At 36.4% G+C, this 17,692-nt stretch overlaps 2 protein-coding genes across 4 annotated transcripts; one reads left to right on the forward strand and one right to left on the reverse strand.

The window, feature by feature from the left end:
* Positions 1-7,936: 7,936 nt before the first annotated feature.
* LOC126593376 (uncharacterized) lies at positions 7,937-12,004 on the forward strand. Of its 2 annotated transcripts, none has more exons than XM_050259425.1 (8): positions 7,937-8,269; positions 8,945-9,433; positions 10,141-10,306; positions 10,479-10,776; positions 10,924-10,996; positions 11,063-11,157; positions 11,266-11,345; positions 11,547-11,765. In XM_050259425.1, exons 1-8 carry the CDS (start codon positions 8,192-8,194, stop codon positions 11,630-11,632), a joined length of 1,365 nt encoding a protein of 454 aa, XP_050115382.1. In that variant the 5' UTR covers positions 7,937-8,191; the 3' UTR covers positions 11,633-11,765. The 2 variants fall into 2 exon arrangements, with proteins under 2 accessions (XP_050115382.1, XP_050115381.1); XM_050259424.1 differs by having other exon boundaries at positions 7,939-8,269; positions 11,067-11,157; positions 11,547-12,004.
* Positions 12,005-12,006: 2 nt separating this feature from the next.
* On the reverse strand, positions 12,007-16,995 carry LOC126593375 (uncharacterized). Of its 2 annotated transcripts, none has more exons than XM_050259423.1 (11): positions 16,593-16,989; positions 15,892-16,206; positions 15,714-15,822; positions 15,525-15,618; positions 14,672-14,759; positions 14,485-14,568; positions 13,540-13,636; positions 13,335-13,422; positions 13,067-13,172; positions 12,890-12,982; positions 12,007-12,718 (listed from the first exon to the last, which is right to left on the reverse strand). In XM_050259423.1, the coding sequence occupies exons 1-11, from the start codon at positions 16,758-16,760 to the stop codon at positions 12,389-12,391; spliced, it is 1,572 nt and encodes a 523-aa protein (XP_050115380.1). In that variant the 5' UTR covers positions 16,761-16,989; the 3' UTR covers positions 12,007-12,388. The 2 variants fall into 2 exon arrangements, 1 of the variants encoding a protein (XP_050115380.1); XR_007612931.1 differs by having other exon boundaries at positions 12,570-12,718; positions 12,890-12,977; positions 16,593-16,995.
* Between the last annotated feature and the right edge of the window lie 697 nt (positions 16,996-17,692).

The raw sequence follows: 17,692 nt of genomic DNA on the forward strand, positions 1-17,692 counted from the left end.
AAAAATTCACTCATGACCCTAAAGTCTAATGAACCCAATTCCCACAAGCCATAAATTTTCTGAGAGAATAATAATAACAGACTACAATCTAAAGCTCTAACATCTAGATGTGACCTTTGATTGTGTGGGTTTTAATAAAACCATGTCAACGGTGAATGCGGGGATATGGAAAATGCAGAAAGTGATTTATAATTTTTTTTATTATTAATATCATTCTTGTTAGTTTTATCCGACAGGAAATGTTTTTATTTATTCAGTATTAATTTGTTACTGTCGGTTTTAGCCGACATTAAATGGTTTTATTTATTCATTATTAATTCATTTCTGTCGGATGGTTTAAGCATTTTTTGCCGGTTATATCCGACACAATTTCTGTCGGTTTTAGAGTATTTTCTGTCGGAAAATTAATTTCCTGACGCAGGTAATTCTGCCGCTTATTATATCCGCCACTGCATCCATTTTTTGTCGAATTTTGCTTAAAATTCGACAGTAATATATGTTTTTTGTCGGTTTTCAAAACGCCACTAATGACTGGTTTCCTAGTAGTGTCAGTACATTGAATTACAAAAATTACAAAAATTAAAGACCCCTTGAAGGCTAATTTTGGTAACTAGTGGGATTTTGGTGAGGGGCATGAGCATATTTTTGTGCAGGATTTTAAGCTGCGTTTTACTGCTCAGTCTTGCCCCAACTCCACTAACATGTCCAAGTTTGTTGATATTATTGAACCTTGCATCTGTGATATACAAAATGATAATATCATCAGTCCTATTGAGGATGAGAAAATTTGGAAAGCTGTCTGCAGCATTGCTGCCCATGGGCCCCCCCGGGTCCTCATGGTATCATGCTTCCTTCTATCAAAATTGATGGGATACCGTAGGTCCTTCCATTAGAGATCTAGCAAGAGATTTATTGGGAAATTGTTCAAGCTTAAGGATGATTAATCGTACTAATATTGCTTTAATCCCCTAAGTAAAATTCCCTAAAGTGGTGGATGACTTTAGAGCTATTAGCCTTGCAATGTAACTTACAAAATTATAGCTAAAATCATTGTTAATATGCTAAAACCTCTACTTGAAAGTTGTATTTCTAGGAACCAAGGTGCTTTTGCTCCTGGAAGATCACTCAATGATAATATTCTTATTGCTCATGAAATATTTTCCTCTTTTAAAACAAAAAAAAAAGGTAGAACTAGGGTAATGGCATTTAAATTAGACCTCGAAAAAGCTTATGGTCTTATTAGTTGGGATTATATTAAACTTGTCTTGCAGAAATTTGAATTTCATGAATTTGGATCCTCTCTGAGGCAACTGGTCGAGATCCTCCTGACTAGTGTTCGTGGACCGTTGGATAACGGCTACAATTATTATTACTTTTAGAGGGTCCTCCTGTTTGTAGCCGTTTGATAAAAATCCAACGGTCCACGAATACTAGTCAAGATGATCCCTACCAGTTGCCTCGGAGATGATCCAAATCCTGGCTTCATAGTCACTGGATAAGGTTAGTTTTGGAATGCGTTACTTCCACTTCTTTTTCTATTCTCATAAATGTTAAAGCACATGGTTACTTTACCCTACTAGAGGAATCAGATAAGGAGATCCTTTGTCTCCTTATATTTTCATTCTTTGTGTGGAACCACTAATCAAGATAAATGTGGGTCTACTTCTCCTAGAGGGTTTAAAATCTCAAATTTAGCAGTGGTGGAGTCAGGATTTTATGTGAGGAGGGGCCTCACATAAATGTAAAAAATATAAAACAAATGGATAGTATTGATAAGAGAGTAGAATAAATGCTTGAATTGTCAACTAATTAAATTTTTTGAGACGCTAAATGTTTTTTTCATGTTGAAATTAGATAGATTTATAAACCTTAATATTGTTGTGGGTTGGAATTTGGAGGACAAATATATGAAATTTCATGAAGGAGAGGAGGAAAACTCAAACTAAATCAGATTTTACATTTTAATTTTAAGAGTTGATTTGTTTATAAAATAAGATGTTAAATTTAGTTTTAAGATGAGTGCAATTGGAATTGAAAAGAAAAAGAGACCTCTTATTTTAATTATTGGTGAATAGAATTTAAGAATTTTGTGTAAACTAAAAAAAAATACTACATTTGCCAAAAAATTAAAATTATAATACAAGTTATTTAGAAAGGATGAAAAACTAAGGGTAGGCCTATGCCTATCCTAGGCTTATGGTGCCTCCCCCATTGAAATCTAGTGTTTGCAGATGACTGCCTTATCCCCAACTCCAGCATCACTCAACCCACCACAACTCCAGCATCACTCAACCCACCACAACCATGAAATCATAAAATAAAAAAATATAAAAACTTAACCCCAACTCCAGCATCACTCAACCCACCACAACCACCATTATCTACACTTTTACTACAATAATTTGAAGAACAATGGATGAGTATTGTACATTTCTGTTGTCTTTGCTTGTTTTTGAACTTGATTTTCTTTATCTTAGTAAAGGTATCCATAAACGATAGGAGTAATATGAAGGGTATTGGGGTGGCATGTGCAGATGAAGGGTATTGGGGCTGTAGGGCTGGGGTGATGGTGAGGGTGTAGCTGAAACACGGGGCTACTGGTTTTTCTTATTTTTCATTTCAAATTTATTTTTAGTAACACTAAATCCATGTGGCTCTAAATATTTGGCTTTGTCAGTCCCACATGTTGCCACATCAGCAAACTAACAGAGTTTCTAATGGAGTTGGACGATAAGAACGAGATTGATGAGCAACTTAATAGATAAATGATGAAATTGATGAGTTTGAAACATAAGGAACCAAACTGATGACTTGTCAAAGCATAAAGGACTATTTGTGTTAAAAGTTCATTTTCAAATAAAGGCCTAAATTCAAATAAAGAACGCAAATTCCTACATATTTAAACTAGAAAAACGAGAAGCGAAAAAGAATGAGAAATGACTAAAAGAGGAATACCAAACGAGAGCAAATTTAACCGTGAATGATCAATGGGAGTTGAAAACAAAAAACCCTAAATGATCAAATCGACTCTGATACCAAGTTGAAAATCGGTGTACGCATAATGAACTAACGAACGAATAGACGAATGAATAGACTACACAATCATGAATAATACTTAATTAATTGAAAAGAAAGAGAACACTATAAATTCTCTAAGATAACTTCATAACCCAAAAAACTACATTATAATTAACTTATTCAACTAAATTACAGACCATCTTCTGAATTAACCATAATCCCTAATAGGCAAAGAATCCAAATACTTAACCTACAAGAAAACCTTATTATTTAAAATACCAAAAAACCTCAAACAATAAAATAAGGAAAGTGTATTTGGCACTCCACAAATCAGATTTTTGGAGTTCTAATAACAATTCCCTAAAATAAACCTAAAATATTAATATTTTCCGACACTATCATGTAAGCCTATAAACAGAGCTTCTCATGCTTAGTTATCCGTTAATCTAAGTAAACAGTTGGATTATGATTACGGAGCACTCATGGTGTTGATCAATTATATGAGAATGAGACCACAAGTAGGGTCACAATAATTCAACTTTATATTTTCTTTGGGGGTAATGTTAGGAAGATCAAATTTGTAAACCAAATGATGTGAAAGTTGGTGATTGAATTATTACTTAAGTGTTGATTAATGTGCTTATTTCCAATAGGTGACACATATTTGATTTGCAAAATTGATTTAAAATTTTGGTATCCCCAGTATTATCCTTTGGAGAAATTTGTTTTTTGGGTGAGAGGTAGTATTTTAATTCCTAGAGAACCAACTCACATGAATCCATTTTCTACCCATTATATGCTCTCTATTTCTATTTTCCAAGCTCGTCCATTAACTATTATACATATTAACTTATTTAGAGCAATGACATTTTAGGTCAAATTTATTTTTAGTTTATGTTAGGTGAATTACTGAACAACTTATATAAAATTATGAAGATTCATATTTAATTCCAGATATTTTAGTAAATAACTTCAATTAAAATATGAATTACGAATCTTCCCAATCAAATTCCTCTCCATTTTAAGTCACCTCCACTTCAATCAGCCTCACCCGATTACAAATAGTACCATGCCATTTTTGTTTTGTTGAACAAACCCCTATGGGGTCGAGGTAGGGTGGGGAGGGCAAGACTGGACTTAACCTTACAATAGGCTAACAATAATGTGATTCAAATTTACTTTTGGTTAGAATCAAACCTAAAACCTCTCACATACAAGTGAAGAGGAATACCTAGACCGTAGTACCAAGTCGTAAATGAAAGTTGTATGATCTTTATATACCATTGCCCATTGGTGGGAAAACCATTTTCCCCTTTTTAAACCAGAAATGGACTCAAGTTGGTACCATAAGATGAGCCATTGGGCCTTTCACTAGATAGATTTCATAAGCTTAGTAGGCTTGGACTCAAGAACAGTTTTTATAAACGTGTTTCCTTAGCCCAATCACAAAACCCATTAATATTAATTGGGAATAATATTAGTAGGATATAGATTAGGAAGTTGATCCTGCACTCTGAAAACCTATATATCTGCCACTTAGTACTACGTTTTAGTTGTATTCTTCTTTACTTGTAAGTGAGAGGTCTTAGATTTGATTCTCGCCAAAGACGAATTTGAACCACATTATTACTAAGCCATTGTGAGGCTAAACCCCACCACCTTCCCTTTAGTATAGTAATACGTTTGTTCAAAAAAAAAAAAAAAAACCTATACATCATTCCTTTTAATCGTTAAATTTGAGAATTTTTTTTTTTGTGTACCAAGTATTGTTCACAATAACATTAACCACAAAAGCGTACTTGATTGCTAGAAATTAAGAGCATATACGGATCTATAATAGCTTTATTTGTGAAATCTCTTGGCATTAGCTCGTTAGGAAATTATCATATCTAATGAGGGATTTGGAGTGAATCGGGTTTTCACCATAATTTTTGTGAGAACTTAACAACCTAAATTGAAAAGCCTAGCCTTCAAGGTGGTGATGTTAAACTCAAATGGGGAGTGTTAGGAAGTAGGAAACAAATTTCCACGTCCATGTTTGTGAATACCGTCGATGCATGTAGATTTCACAATATAATATATTAGCAGTGGACAATCGCTCACCCAGTCGTGGATGACCAACCTAGAGTTATCCAACCTTTTTACACATACCTTCCATCCTAGAGTTATCCAAACTTTTTACACATACCTACCTAGTTGATGTTGCCAGTCAGTCATCATTTGGCACTCACAAAGTGGCAGGTAAGCAGGTCACAGCCACTAAATAAAATACGGGACCAAACCAACCCAAACTAAACCAAGAGCAAGTTGCACTCAGCTAGCACGCACAAAAAACAAACTTGTCAATTATTATCATAACATTTTGACAAGGTTCTCCATATATTGCATTTCTCAAAGTGCAATATAGCGACTACTGGATTCCGATGACTAAGTAACCTAATTGGGTGGTGTGTGGTCACATGCATTAAGATTTCCAAGTTCTTTTCAAGCCAGATCGAACACTTCTAGCAGAAGCAACAAGTTCTAATATTTTCTTTGACTAAAAGAGAGGTGGAAACTAAGCTTTCATTACATTCTGGCTGGATATATGCGTGAGGATGGGGGCCATGTCTTTTAACACACAATTTCTTAGTGCCTAACTTGATAATGTATTCCAACGATATTACGGTTTTTTCAAGTTTAGCTCTACAAAAAATTATCAAAATTTGAAACCATATATGATTGTTAGATTTAATAGTAGTCATTTAGCAAAATGTATGTCTTGATTTTCTTCATTATAACTAAATGTCTTAATCATTTTGAATTGTCTCCTTTTTTTTTGGAATAATTTTTGATTGATAGGTTAAAAGATAGACGAGATTCTTCAAAAATTAAAATCACAAAAAACGTATTAAAAAATATGTGAAAAGCTAGTCATAATCCTCTAGCCCCTTATACATATGTATGTATTATAATGTATGTAAGTGCCATATTAAAAAATTGGAGGATAAACCTGAACTAGTACTTGAAAGAATCATTTTGTACTTTGACTTTAACAAAGACAAAAAATAAAAAGGAAAACTAATGAAAAGGATTTGAAAACTTTGAATTTTAATGATAAGGACAAAATAAAGGGTAAAGTGAATAGTACCAAGATTGACTTTTTAGTGTAAAAATGTGGTTTTTCGTTAAAGTGAACAGTACCGGGTGCTTTTCGTTAAAGTTCCCAAAATAAAAGGAGTATCTAATCCTATGGCAAATTGCAACTGAGTTTTCAAATATATATATGTGCGTGCCGGTTTGATACTTAATAGTAGTCAAATCCCAATTAGTACAATGTAAGGGGGTTGAAATATACTGGCATAAAGATGAAGGGCCAGCTTCTTGATTGCTTTATGCATGCGCTACCATATAATTAAGTGGAATAATATGTGGCATATAATTAAGTGGAATAATATGTGGCAGTATTTTTGTGAAATTTGAACTTGTATAACCTTGTTCTACACTTAATTTCAACTTTAAATATAAATTATCTTTTTTTATTCTATTGCACAATTACTATCAAGTACAAGATGAAATTAATAGTAAAACTAAAATTTATCAATAAACCTATACCAATAATCAAACTCTACAATCACGCAATTTTTATCATATGTTCGTTCTGACTAAAACTCTAAGATGCTTCCAAAAAGAAAAACAAACTCTCTTTGACCGATAGATTGTGATATTGAATCCTCTAACTAAGGTATGAATCGATTCATGTAAGTTCCCTTTGATTTCAATTTTTTAGGATTTAGGAACAAGAATTTGGTGATTTTGGAGTTTCTTATATTTGTGTACCCTCTTTCTACTTGATGTTTGAATAAAATATTTTAAGTTCACAAGGCCTTAACGAACTTGAAGGTTGTAAGTTTTATTAGTTCAGATAGCTAACAAAGCCGAAAACATCAAAGTTTAGGTAGTAAATTTTGATTTAAAGAGATAGTGATCGTTTAATTAATCATAATATGGGTACAGAGAATAAGTTTTGTATTAAAAAACGTTAAATAGTTCAAATAAAACTTCCTACCATAACAACATTTTGGCCAAATGATTAAACATTTGGATAATTCTCATTTTGCTTTGATGCATAAGCTGAGAGTCTCTCCTCAGACTTTCGGATAATACTTGCATCCCCATTAAAACAAGACATATATTCTATTTTTTGTAAATAACGTATTTTTACGATATAAATTCCATAATAAGGTTATTTAATTTCTTAATCTCTATTCGACAATCATCTCTATAAGCAATAATTTAAATAAGAAATCATTTAAGTCATATTATCCAAATTTGTCGCCGCAAGCTTGCAAAGCCCAACATATATGCCAAAAAGCCAAAACCCTTTATTACTTCTAGTGAGTAATGTTAAGTGATCAATTTTCAAACCAAATTTATTATTTAAATGTTGATTAACGTTTTTATTTTTTATTTGTGACATATCATATGATTGATAAATTTGGTTTTAAAAGTTGATCTATCTAGCATTGCTCTTTGTCGCCGATGCCGAACTATCTAGCAACAAGTGGTTGGATATAATGACAACAATCAAGCCTTATCTCACTAAGTGGATCTGCTGTATGAATTCTAGAAGACCATTGTGTTCAATTTTTGCGACTATCTTCCATTAGCTACAAGTACTACATATCTCTTTAAAGCCTCTTTTCAAGTATTCCTAAGCTTTACTTTATCCCTTTTGCTCTGAGCTTCCGTCTCATAGTTGCTTCTTCTAGCCCGAGAATCTGTAAGTCTTCGATTCACGTGTCCAAACTATCTTAATCAACTTTTTTCTCATTTTATATTCAATTGTAATCATTCCTACTTTACCTTGGACATTCTTGTTCTTAGTACAAGTAAATGAATAGTTGAAATTTTTTTTTTTGACCACTTGTATTATGACTTGATGTACTAGGCATCTTACCGGCATGCTAAACAATTTCTTCGCTCCCATGCTCCATTGCAGTAACTGGGGGCCCTTGAATTGCTTGAGACTCAGTCTGAGAAGAGAGACTCTCAGCTGCCTCCTCTTTCTCTCTCTCAGCTGCCACTTCAACAGTCCACATACACACACCCCTCTGTTTTTCCAGCTCCTCTACCTTTTCACTCTACTGGGTTTTAGTGGTTTTGCAGAATCTGTAGCAGTGGCCTTTGAGCTATGGCGACTGAAGATGGAACCTTTGCTAAAAACGGTGGCGGCATTTTCACAAACGAAGCTGAGCCTTCAACCTACATGGTATCCCATTTTTTGTTGAAAATTCGTTCATGGGTTGTCCTTATATATTCGTTTTCCTGCTTTCCATTTTCCTCACTTGTTGATTCAATTCATTTGATGATTTTGTCAGATGTTTGTTTGTGAATTATGAAATTTTGACTTCGTATTAGTTTTTTTTCCTTTAATTTCTTCTTCTTTTTTACCTAAACTGGGTTAATGCATGCTTAAACTGCCATTAATCATATTTTCAATCCTAAGTTGGTATCTGTATAACTATGAAATTCAAGTTGAAGCATCCAATTCCTCTTCGAACTAGTCAGGGTTTATGCTGTTATTGTTTTCGTGTTATATTTCTTAATTTTTTGGTAAAAAAGAACTTACCTTTCAGGTTGTTTTCGAAATTCTGTGTTTTCGTGATGTTCTTAACATGGGACAATTCATATCATATGCTCTTTTGTAAATTTGGTTCGATATATATGTCTCCTTTGGTTCCTTATGCCGGTTTTGTCCTCAATGTCGCATATTTATGCAAGTGAAATGAAACCGACTCGTCCTAGTTCCTCAATTTTCACATCTTATGTTGTTGTGCATGATACATGTTCTTGTCTTATATTGGTGTATAAGTAGTAGTTGATCATGTTTGTAGAATGCTTTCTTGTGTTTTGCTGATCCTGGATGATCATTCTTTTTCCACAGGATGGAGTTTCCACTGAGATAATTGAAGAAGCACCTCCTGGCCATCTGTGGAGACGACAGAACCTCGTCTTACAGATACCTTCAAGAACTCTTGAGGATGCCAAAGAGAATTTTGTGAGAATAAACATGCCCCCAACGCCGAGCCCCACTCCCAAAAGAGTAAATTTCTCCCCATTACCCAGCCCTAGTTTAGCCAAAATCAATGCGTCCCCAGGTCCCTCGTCGTCAAAAACTAAATCGACCACAAAAAGAAGCCTCCTTCCAAGACTAAGTTTCAAAAATTGGAACACTACTTCGGATATTGAGAAGGCTGCCACTCGAGCACTAGGAGGCTTACCTGCAGGGACACATGAGAAGCCTTCAACTCCAAGGGCCTGGTCCTTTGCAACACTTTTAACTCCCAGGACGAAAACCTCATCATCCTTGCCTGCAACTCCAATTGCTCACTCAAATCTAGAGTCTATGCATGGCAGGAACACAATTGATCTGGTGAGTATATATCACTTGTTAGTTTGACAATAACTGTTTTGTTGAGAAGAATTCAAGTTGACCATAGTTTACGGAAATCTTATAATAACAAAATCTTAAATACAATTTGAAGTCTTGTGCTTTTAGTGTGTATAAGTTTATTGTATATGTTTACAGTCATTTGGTTTCCTCAATGTTGCGTGGTCTGGTGGTAGTGCACTGTCTTTGTGATGGGTTCCCTGACTTTCCCCCTTAACTTCTTGTACTGCTTCTACTGAAAATATCAATTAGACCAGAAAGACAACCTTTTCGCCTTGGTTCTTGATGACTTAGAGAATAAATGAAGCGGGTGTTAATAACAGTTGATACAATATAATATTTAGTTTTATAGACTGATTAGCAGCATAAGTTGTCCTTCGGTGCAACACATTTTTTAAGCGGAGGCTAAACATTTCGTCCTATCTCTCCTCTATCAGTTTGAATCCTACAGTGGGTTGTACTGCCCTTTCATTTTATGATGTTTGAGACGTTTGTTACTTTTAAAATTACTTCCATGAGGTACTTCTCTTAGAACTATTACTTTAAGCCTTGAGCTCTGCATCCAGAGATGGCACGTTTACTTGTTGAACGTATTTTGTAAGGAATGAGTTTCTAGCATAGTTTTTTTTGTCTCAAGTAACCTCACAGATATCTTTGTCTGCTGTTCCACGTGATTCTTTTCATTGTAGAAAGCAGAGGCCCAACGACCTATTTGCCGCTCACGTTCAGTTCCTGCGATTAAGAAAGATGGAAGTATATATGCAGGCAGTGTCATTCGTGTAATTCCAACCACGCCACGAGTGGCTGAGAGGACTGTCACGACTACGTCAAGCACATCCCCAATAAATGTCACTAGTAAGTTCTGCTTCTAATTGTCTGGTGTCCATATCCTCTTCTATTCCTTTGCGAATGCACCTGAGTACCATGTTATGCTAATTGTCTGTATTTTCAGATTCTAGCTACCTTTGACCCTAGTTTTGTAACTTGTGATAACCAACCTATGCCTTATCTTAGTTTCGTGGTTCAGATGGAAGTGATGATGGTGGTGAAGATATTGCTGAAGAAGAAGCTGTTTGTCGAATTTGCTTAGTTGAGCTGGGTGAAGATGCCGACACCCTCAAGATGGAATGCAGCTGTAAAGGCGACCTTGCTCTTGCCCACCAAAAATGTGCTGTAAAATGGTTCAGCATTAAGGGTAATAAAACATGCGATGTGTGCGGAGAAGATGTTCAGAACCTGCCAGTCACACTTTTTCGAATTCAAAATTCTCAGGCTGTTAATTTTCGAGCAAGTAGAGCACAGCAGGCTGAGGTTAATCAATATAGGCAAGTCGAAAATTTTCAACTGATATAATGCTCAGGAAGCGGAAATTTCTGCACTTGCTGTGTCTTTATTGTGCGGGTTTATTTTCTTATTGTGTTCGGTACCACCTCATAGTATGGTATAACTAATAGTTTATGCAAATTTGTCAGGGTTTGGCAGGATGTTCCGATCCTTGCCATAGTTAGCATGCTTGCTTACTTCTGTTTTCTTGAGCAGCTTCTGGTACGTTATGGAACTTCGTTATGCTTTTCTTTTGTAGCCTTTCAAATTCTTAATCAAATCACATAGACAGGTGGGGAAAATGGGATCGCACGCAATCACTCTCTCTCTTCCTTTTTCCTGCATCTTGGGTCTACTGGCATCCATGACATCGTCCACAATGGGTAAGATAACTTTGAAATTCTTTGTTCATGCAAATATTTGCGATTTTCCTTTCACTAAAACCAAGAGAACGATCTTTCTGTTATACTGACGTAGAAATTCGTGCACAGTGAGAAGAAGATATGTCTGGAGTTATGCAACTACACAGTTTGCACTGGTCGTCATTGCAGCACATCTACTTTATTCATTGGTAAGAGTTGCTCTAGTAATCAAGTAGTGGTAGGATTTGGCAGGTGAACCTGAGAATGTGATGACCCTACTTAATTTGAGAAAGTTTTCGAAATTTTGGTTACAAATGCTTAAGAAAGAAGAACCACTGATCAAAACACCGATGGTCGTGTGAATGCACTTGTTGAATATTCGTGTTTGTATGTTCTTGTCCGGTCCACAGATTCACATGCAGGCAGTTCTGGCTCTTCTCCTCGCCACCTTTTCAGGGTTCGGAATTACAATGTGTGGAAGCTCTATCATTGTTGAGGCTTTGAGATGGAGGGGAAGATGGCGTTCTCGGCAGTCAAATCAACAGCATGGTTCTCAGGAGGTGACACGACCGAATCAATCACCACAGAATACACAACAAACACAAACGAATCCCCGACAGCGGGAAAATGAACCTCAAGGTGCAGAACTTACTCATGGCTCTACTTCTGTATGCACGAATACCACCGCTGCATGCTAAGGGAAAGTCTGGCTGTAAACTGCCCCAAAATATAGCACATGTTAAGCGTTGTACATAAACTGTTTTGTATACATAGTTTGGCTTGAGAGCCACATTGTTTGGCTCGTCCTTCGTTTATGGTTTCGTGATCAAAATTTTCGTGAAAAAATACCAAAACGTATTCCTCTGTTCGTCGCATCAAACATCATATTATTGCTGTAGGTCAGTAAATATATTCTAGCAAAAAGCCGTTTCGTAATTACAAATGGGGGCTTCTCCCTCCCAACCTCTTACTGCCTTCAATGACATTTTTGTCTATACAATAGAATCAGTTGGTTGCATGGCAATGCCAATCAGATTACGCTCACAAAAGTGCTTTTTCTGGAAAAACCCAACTGGACAACAAGAGAAAAATGCTACACAGGCAAATAGCTAGAACTGTAACCCGATGGAGAAAAAATCGAAAGAAAAAAAGAGAAGATTGTTTAGCTTCGTCTGATGACAGTCTGGTCATTGCTTGCAACTCCAGCTGCCAACCCTAACAGAGGACAAAGGCTTCTCCTTTGAGCTGGTACTTAATTCAGCTGAGTTGTTTGATGGGTTTCTGAAACACCGGGTCTCCCCCAAACTTTTATATGCCCCTCTCTGCAGACAGTAAGAACGGATTCTTGGGTAAACATTACGCCAGAGAGGGGTTCAGTGTGTACCCGGTGAGCAACCAGCGGTGAGATTTTTGGAACATCTCGCATGCTTGGAGCAGGCTGCAGGGCACCCACTGGAAGTGCATTGTCCCAGTGAGATGACTGGCTTCCAACACTATATGTGGGGGAGCCACCAGGAGGGCATCGTCGCAATGGCACCACAATCTCATCCATCTCCAGGTCCCACAGAAGCAACTGTGTGTCCTGCAGTCAAACGGAAAGTATAAACAAAAACACTAACAGAGTTTTATAGAGAAAATATCATCATCAATCTTACATATTCATTTACAACCAATTGTATTACGGCATTCTTATACATGAGATATCTGATTATGAATGTAAATACATAATTTTTGACATTATAGTTTCTGATACCTGACCGACTGAACCAAACCGGTACATGACAGTTTCCCCCATGCCATCTGAATTTGGTGATGAACAATATGAATCAAAAGCCACTCCACTGACCTGCCAACGTCATCCGGTAAGAACTAAGTAAACCAGCCACAATCAGGTAATTATAATACGCACAATGCTATTTAAGAAACTAACCCAAGAGTTGTGACCCTCTCCCCAAGCTACAACTTTCCGATCTTCCATGCTCCAAACTTGAACTAAATCATCTTCGCCTCCTGTGAGTATGTATTTTCCATCCATGCTGTTGCATTGTAATCAGTCATACTATCATCCTAAAAGTATAAAAATATATTGATGCAGAAAGAGCCAAATACAAAAGAAGTTTAAAATTTATAGGTAATTTACAAGATCAGATTAAAAAACCAGCAATGAGCTTCAATAGAAAACCACTAATGGTGCACACCTCCAAGCGCAACATAAGAGAGCACCATAGTAACTTTTTCCACCGCATATAAGTTGCTCTTTTGAGAAGTCAAAAACACGTAGATAACCTGCATTCAGTAATTAAATTTAGCTTGTATCTAACATTAGGAATAAAAGGATCCTTGAAGAACCAGGACAACAAAGACCAATTGCACAACGCAAACAATATCGTATTGACATTATACCATCTCTTCCAACAGTTGCTAAATAGGCCCCATCAGTCGAGAAAGCGATACTATTAACATAACCTTGGCCGATATGCCATCTGACAAATGGGTTACTCTGCATACGCATAACAGGAAGTTAATGAAAAAATGGTAGTTGGTGACGGAAACAGAAAAAGAAATTCAGATATACATCTCTTCCTTGTAACTATCTGACATATGTTGATGCAAATGCAGTATTCAGTTACCATAGTGATATTCCAGTATACTGCACATAAGCCTGTAAGATCTCAACTGGCAAACATATAGGGATTTACTAGAGGCTAGACCCCTAAATAGGCTTTGAAGAAATAAATAATACACGATGGACCACCAATTTTATCCTGCTTGGTGTTGCACAAGGGAAATAGGTCTCTTCGACAGACAATAATGAGAACAGAAGCATATTTTCAGCCAATGACCCGATGTATGAATAGAACTTGCATGTGCAGGCAAACTCCTGTCAACCCACCCAATGTATGAACTTCAGTAGCTACTGCTAATATATGGTACAAATACCCCATCTGAACATACTAGAGTTGTTACGTAAATACACATGTGATTGTATAGACACCAAACAGAACTTAAATAATCTGATAGGTTGCGCACGGACAACTTTACATTTGAGAACATTGTAGGTTAAAACAGCCTAGCATATTGAAGGCCAAGTTTCACGAGTCTCAAACAATGCCCATATTAGAATAGGAATCTACACTATCGATTATTAACCAAAACACAGCACCCAAAAAGATTTACACCTAGAATATGATACAAACTGTGATATCGAAAGATAAACAGTCTATTAACTGTCAGAAGTCTTAAATCACCATGGTGACAGAACAGCTGCATGTCATGCCTTATTTAAATTATAGAAAAACTTGCAGAGCCATGTTCAAAAGAAATAACATGGGGAACATAACTCAATACCTTATTGTAACGTGCATGGGAAACTGAAAATTGAGCTGGATCTTTAATAATAGGGAATGAAGAATCACCAGCCCCATCTTTGCTCTAGAAAGAAATAAAGATAAATAAAAATACACTCAAATTACCTAAACACATGGAACATAAAAGCAAAGTTAGGGAAAAGTATTTTCCAATAATAGAGGCTTGCCTTTTCATATACATATAGATTCCCATCGGCATGAGCAACAACAAAAGCACCGTCACCACCAGGAACCCATGCAATACTAGTACAACGGCTGTTGAAAACAGCTATTAATCAAGCTACTCCACGAAAGTCAGAGTCACAATGCTCTCAAATGATGCCCATCGAGGAAATGACACACAAGCTAAAAATCAGTACAAATGCACAATACTCTAAGTTACAGGGATTCATCAGTTCAGTTAGACCCCAGATCATAGGATACAGGGATGTAAGCTACTGTTTTATAAACAAAAGATCGAAAATGTACAATAAGGCATCAAAAGGGCCTCAGCCAAGCATCTACTAGAACATTCTTGAAACCAAAAGATCCAGAATCCACATTGGACTTCTGAAATTAGCCGAAGTGAGAGTAAGAAATCAGTCCTTGCAAGAGTGATGAAACAAGAGAGTACCCACCAACTTGCATGTAGAGAGAAAATTATACTGGTCAATGTGAAGCCTACCAAACCAGAAATAGGCTAAGATCCACAGCCACTTATATGCTCTATTTTCCTTTTTGGATAGTTAAGCAACCTTCTAATCTCTACAGAAGCCAACTTAAAAATTCAAATATATCAACCTGCACTGTATCAATGAACAAATTGTAGGTAGCTCTGCAGCTTATTCTAAACAATTCGACAATACAAAAACAACCATTACGTTCAAACCTTCTATAAAGAATGTATTTAATCTACTTCTAGTTTCATGCAGTTTTTGAAATATATAATCCTTTTAAAGTAGATAAGCTAAAAATGGGTAAAACTTTTACAGTTGTATTAATATTCATCAAATCATTAAAATATGAGAGAGTTAATCTTACCTGTTACTAACAGAGCCATCTTTATTATAATGCTGAGCACCTACAAGCTTCTTTCCAACATCCTGCAATTGCTGTCTCAGTGACACTGAGTAGACTACAAAGATAAACATACAACCATTCAAGATATTTGAACTTCATACCAAATAAAATAAAAAGAGTGTGATTTCAAATGCAAGCAAACATTTGTACCATCACCGGAACTCAACCCAATAATCAAATCATGACCATCCTTTGCGTCTTGATCAAATGCGTGGCAGACAGGGTTTGAATTACTGAAATGTATAGACTTTATTGGATCCTGCATGCACAAGAAACCTATCATAAACCAATACCAGTGCCTAAACCTACAAAATCATTCCTAAAATACCTTGTCTTGAGAATTTAAATCACTGATGAAGATCGCATCCCCCACATTGAAGATCAAGTAAGTCCCCTTCCCATCAAAGTTCGAAGTAGATGTTGAAGTATTCGAACTGGAAGCCACCAAAGACCCAACTCTACTACTCGCACTGACACTCTTACTCCCTCCATTCCCTCCAACAAAACTAAGCGCCCGGCTCCCATTAGCACCACCCAAAAACCGTGCTGCAGCCGAACGTACGCCACTTCCAGTGCTGAAGCTCGAAGATGGCGCAGTCGGGGTTGATGGAGCAGGCTTGTCCTTAAGTTGTGCTAGTATTGCCTGATAATCAACAACCCAGAAGGCTTTTAATTTATATACCGTAATATGGAAATGACGAAAACATTTGAAGATTAAATGTTGAAGTAGGATAAATGATTTCGAATACTGGCTCTTGAAGCACCTCACATATCCAGCATTCAACATTTCTTTGAACAATTAACTTCAAAAATTACACACTACAAACAAAACCCAGAAAATTAAATTCCAATCTTCAATGTTCTGCCACATGCTTCTTTAACCACTGGCAAAAACCCTAAACAATCTCCATTACCAAAAACAGAAAAGCTCACAGCTTTCCGAAAAAAACCCCAAAAAATGGCTACCCAAAAAAGCAAGATTCCCAAAAAGGGGAACGAAGGAAATTAATGGCGGAAAATCCAGTGCACCTGAGTGACGGTTTTGCCATGGGCGAAGTGAAGGAGGCCCGAAGGGTGCGTCTTCTCGTAGTGAAGCTTGTACTTCCCCTCAGGGGTTTTGAAATAGGTCTTGAGGCCCGGCGACTGAGCGTTGCTAGACGAAGTCGTTTGCATCATACCGTTGGCCGTGTTGATCATGGTCTCGTCGTCCGCGATTAGAGTACCCCTGGGAGCATACGATCATGACCCCTCCTAGGGTTTGAAATGCTCTAACCTTTTGGTTGTTCTTGGTTCGAAATTGATAGGAGAAACGTGGGTTTTGCTCTGTTTTTGCGTTATCGTGCTCTCGCGGGGGCTTCAATGGCTTCCGGATCAAATGGCTTGGACTGTCTGGTTTGTGGCTTATGGGAGAAGTGTCTGTTGGTAAATTTTTGAGGGTGAAGATTTGATTTGTGCTACCAGTCAATGGAGTGAATGGCTAGGATCCTAGTAACTTTATTTTGGAGGGCATGTAACTTTGCATAGTGAGAGTTTTTTTTTTTCTTTTTTTTTTTAACCGGTGTTATCTACTCTAAAGTCATCTCCGATGAGAAGAGCTAAATGTTTAAAAATAAACAAAAATAGCCTGATTTGTGGTATCACGCTGGCCAAGTGTAGCCCCCTCTTATGTTTTTTTGTTTTTTAGCCGAGCTCCTTAGTTTCAGTAATTTATTCAAATTCAATAACTAGATTTGAAAATATCCAAATTAGTTTGATTAAATTAACTAATAAATTTAAAGCACAAACCTAAAACCAATAAATTATTGAAAGGGCTATGTTTAGTCTGTCGGTTGGAAATGGTGTATAAGTATGGTCTGACACTGTTCATTTAAAAATATTTTTTTGTATGGATATAATTTTGGACGAGATTATAAATTAACCATTTCAGTTCGAGATTGTCTAAGGGGGAGAGAGTGGGCTTAACCTCATAATGGGCTAACAATAATATGGTTCAAATTCTTTTTTGACGAGATTCAAACATAAGATCTCTCACTCACAAATGAAGAGAAATATTATTAGACTGTAGTACTGGATAATGAGAGTTTGATGAAGCAGCAAATACAGGAGGAGATTGGATTTGATGATTCAAT

The sequence above is a fragment of the Malus sylvestris genome, chromosome 12 (genome assembly GCF_916048215.2).
Source record: "Malus sylvestris chromosome 12, drMalSylv7.2, whole genome shotgun sequence".
Taxonomy (NCBI): domain Eukaryota; kingdom Viridiplantae; phylum Streptophyta; class Magnoliopsida; order Rosales; family Rosaceae; genus Malus; species Malus sylvestris.

Bases quoted from the DNA above. Each gene is read 5' to 3' on its own strand.
- LOC126593376 (XM_050259424.1), top strand. From the start codon at position 8,192: ATGGCGACTGAAGATGGAACCTTTGCTAAAAACGGTGGCGGCATTTTC. The intron at 8,270-8,944 runs GTATCCCATTTT...CTTTTTCCACAG, and splicing joins CTGAGCCTTCAACCTACATG to GATGGAGTTTCCACTGAGAT. The intron at 11,346-11,546 runs GTAAGAGTTGCT...TCCGGTCCACAG, and splicing joins CACATCTACTTTATTCATTG to ATTCACATGCAGGCAGTTCT.
- LOC126593375 (XM_050259423.1), bottom strand. From the start codon at position 16,760: ATGATCAACACGGCCAACGGTATGATGCAAACGACTTCGTCTAGCAAC. The intron at 14,760-15,524 runs GTAAGATTAACT...TGTTTTCAACAG, and splicing joins GATGGCTCTGTTAGTAACAG to CCGTTGTACTAGTATTGCAT. The intron at 14,569-14,671 runs GCAAGCCTCTAT...ATTTCTTTCTAG, and splicing joins ATCTATATGTATATGAAAAG to AGCAAAGATGGGGCTGGTGA.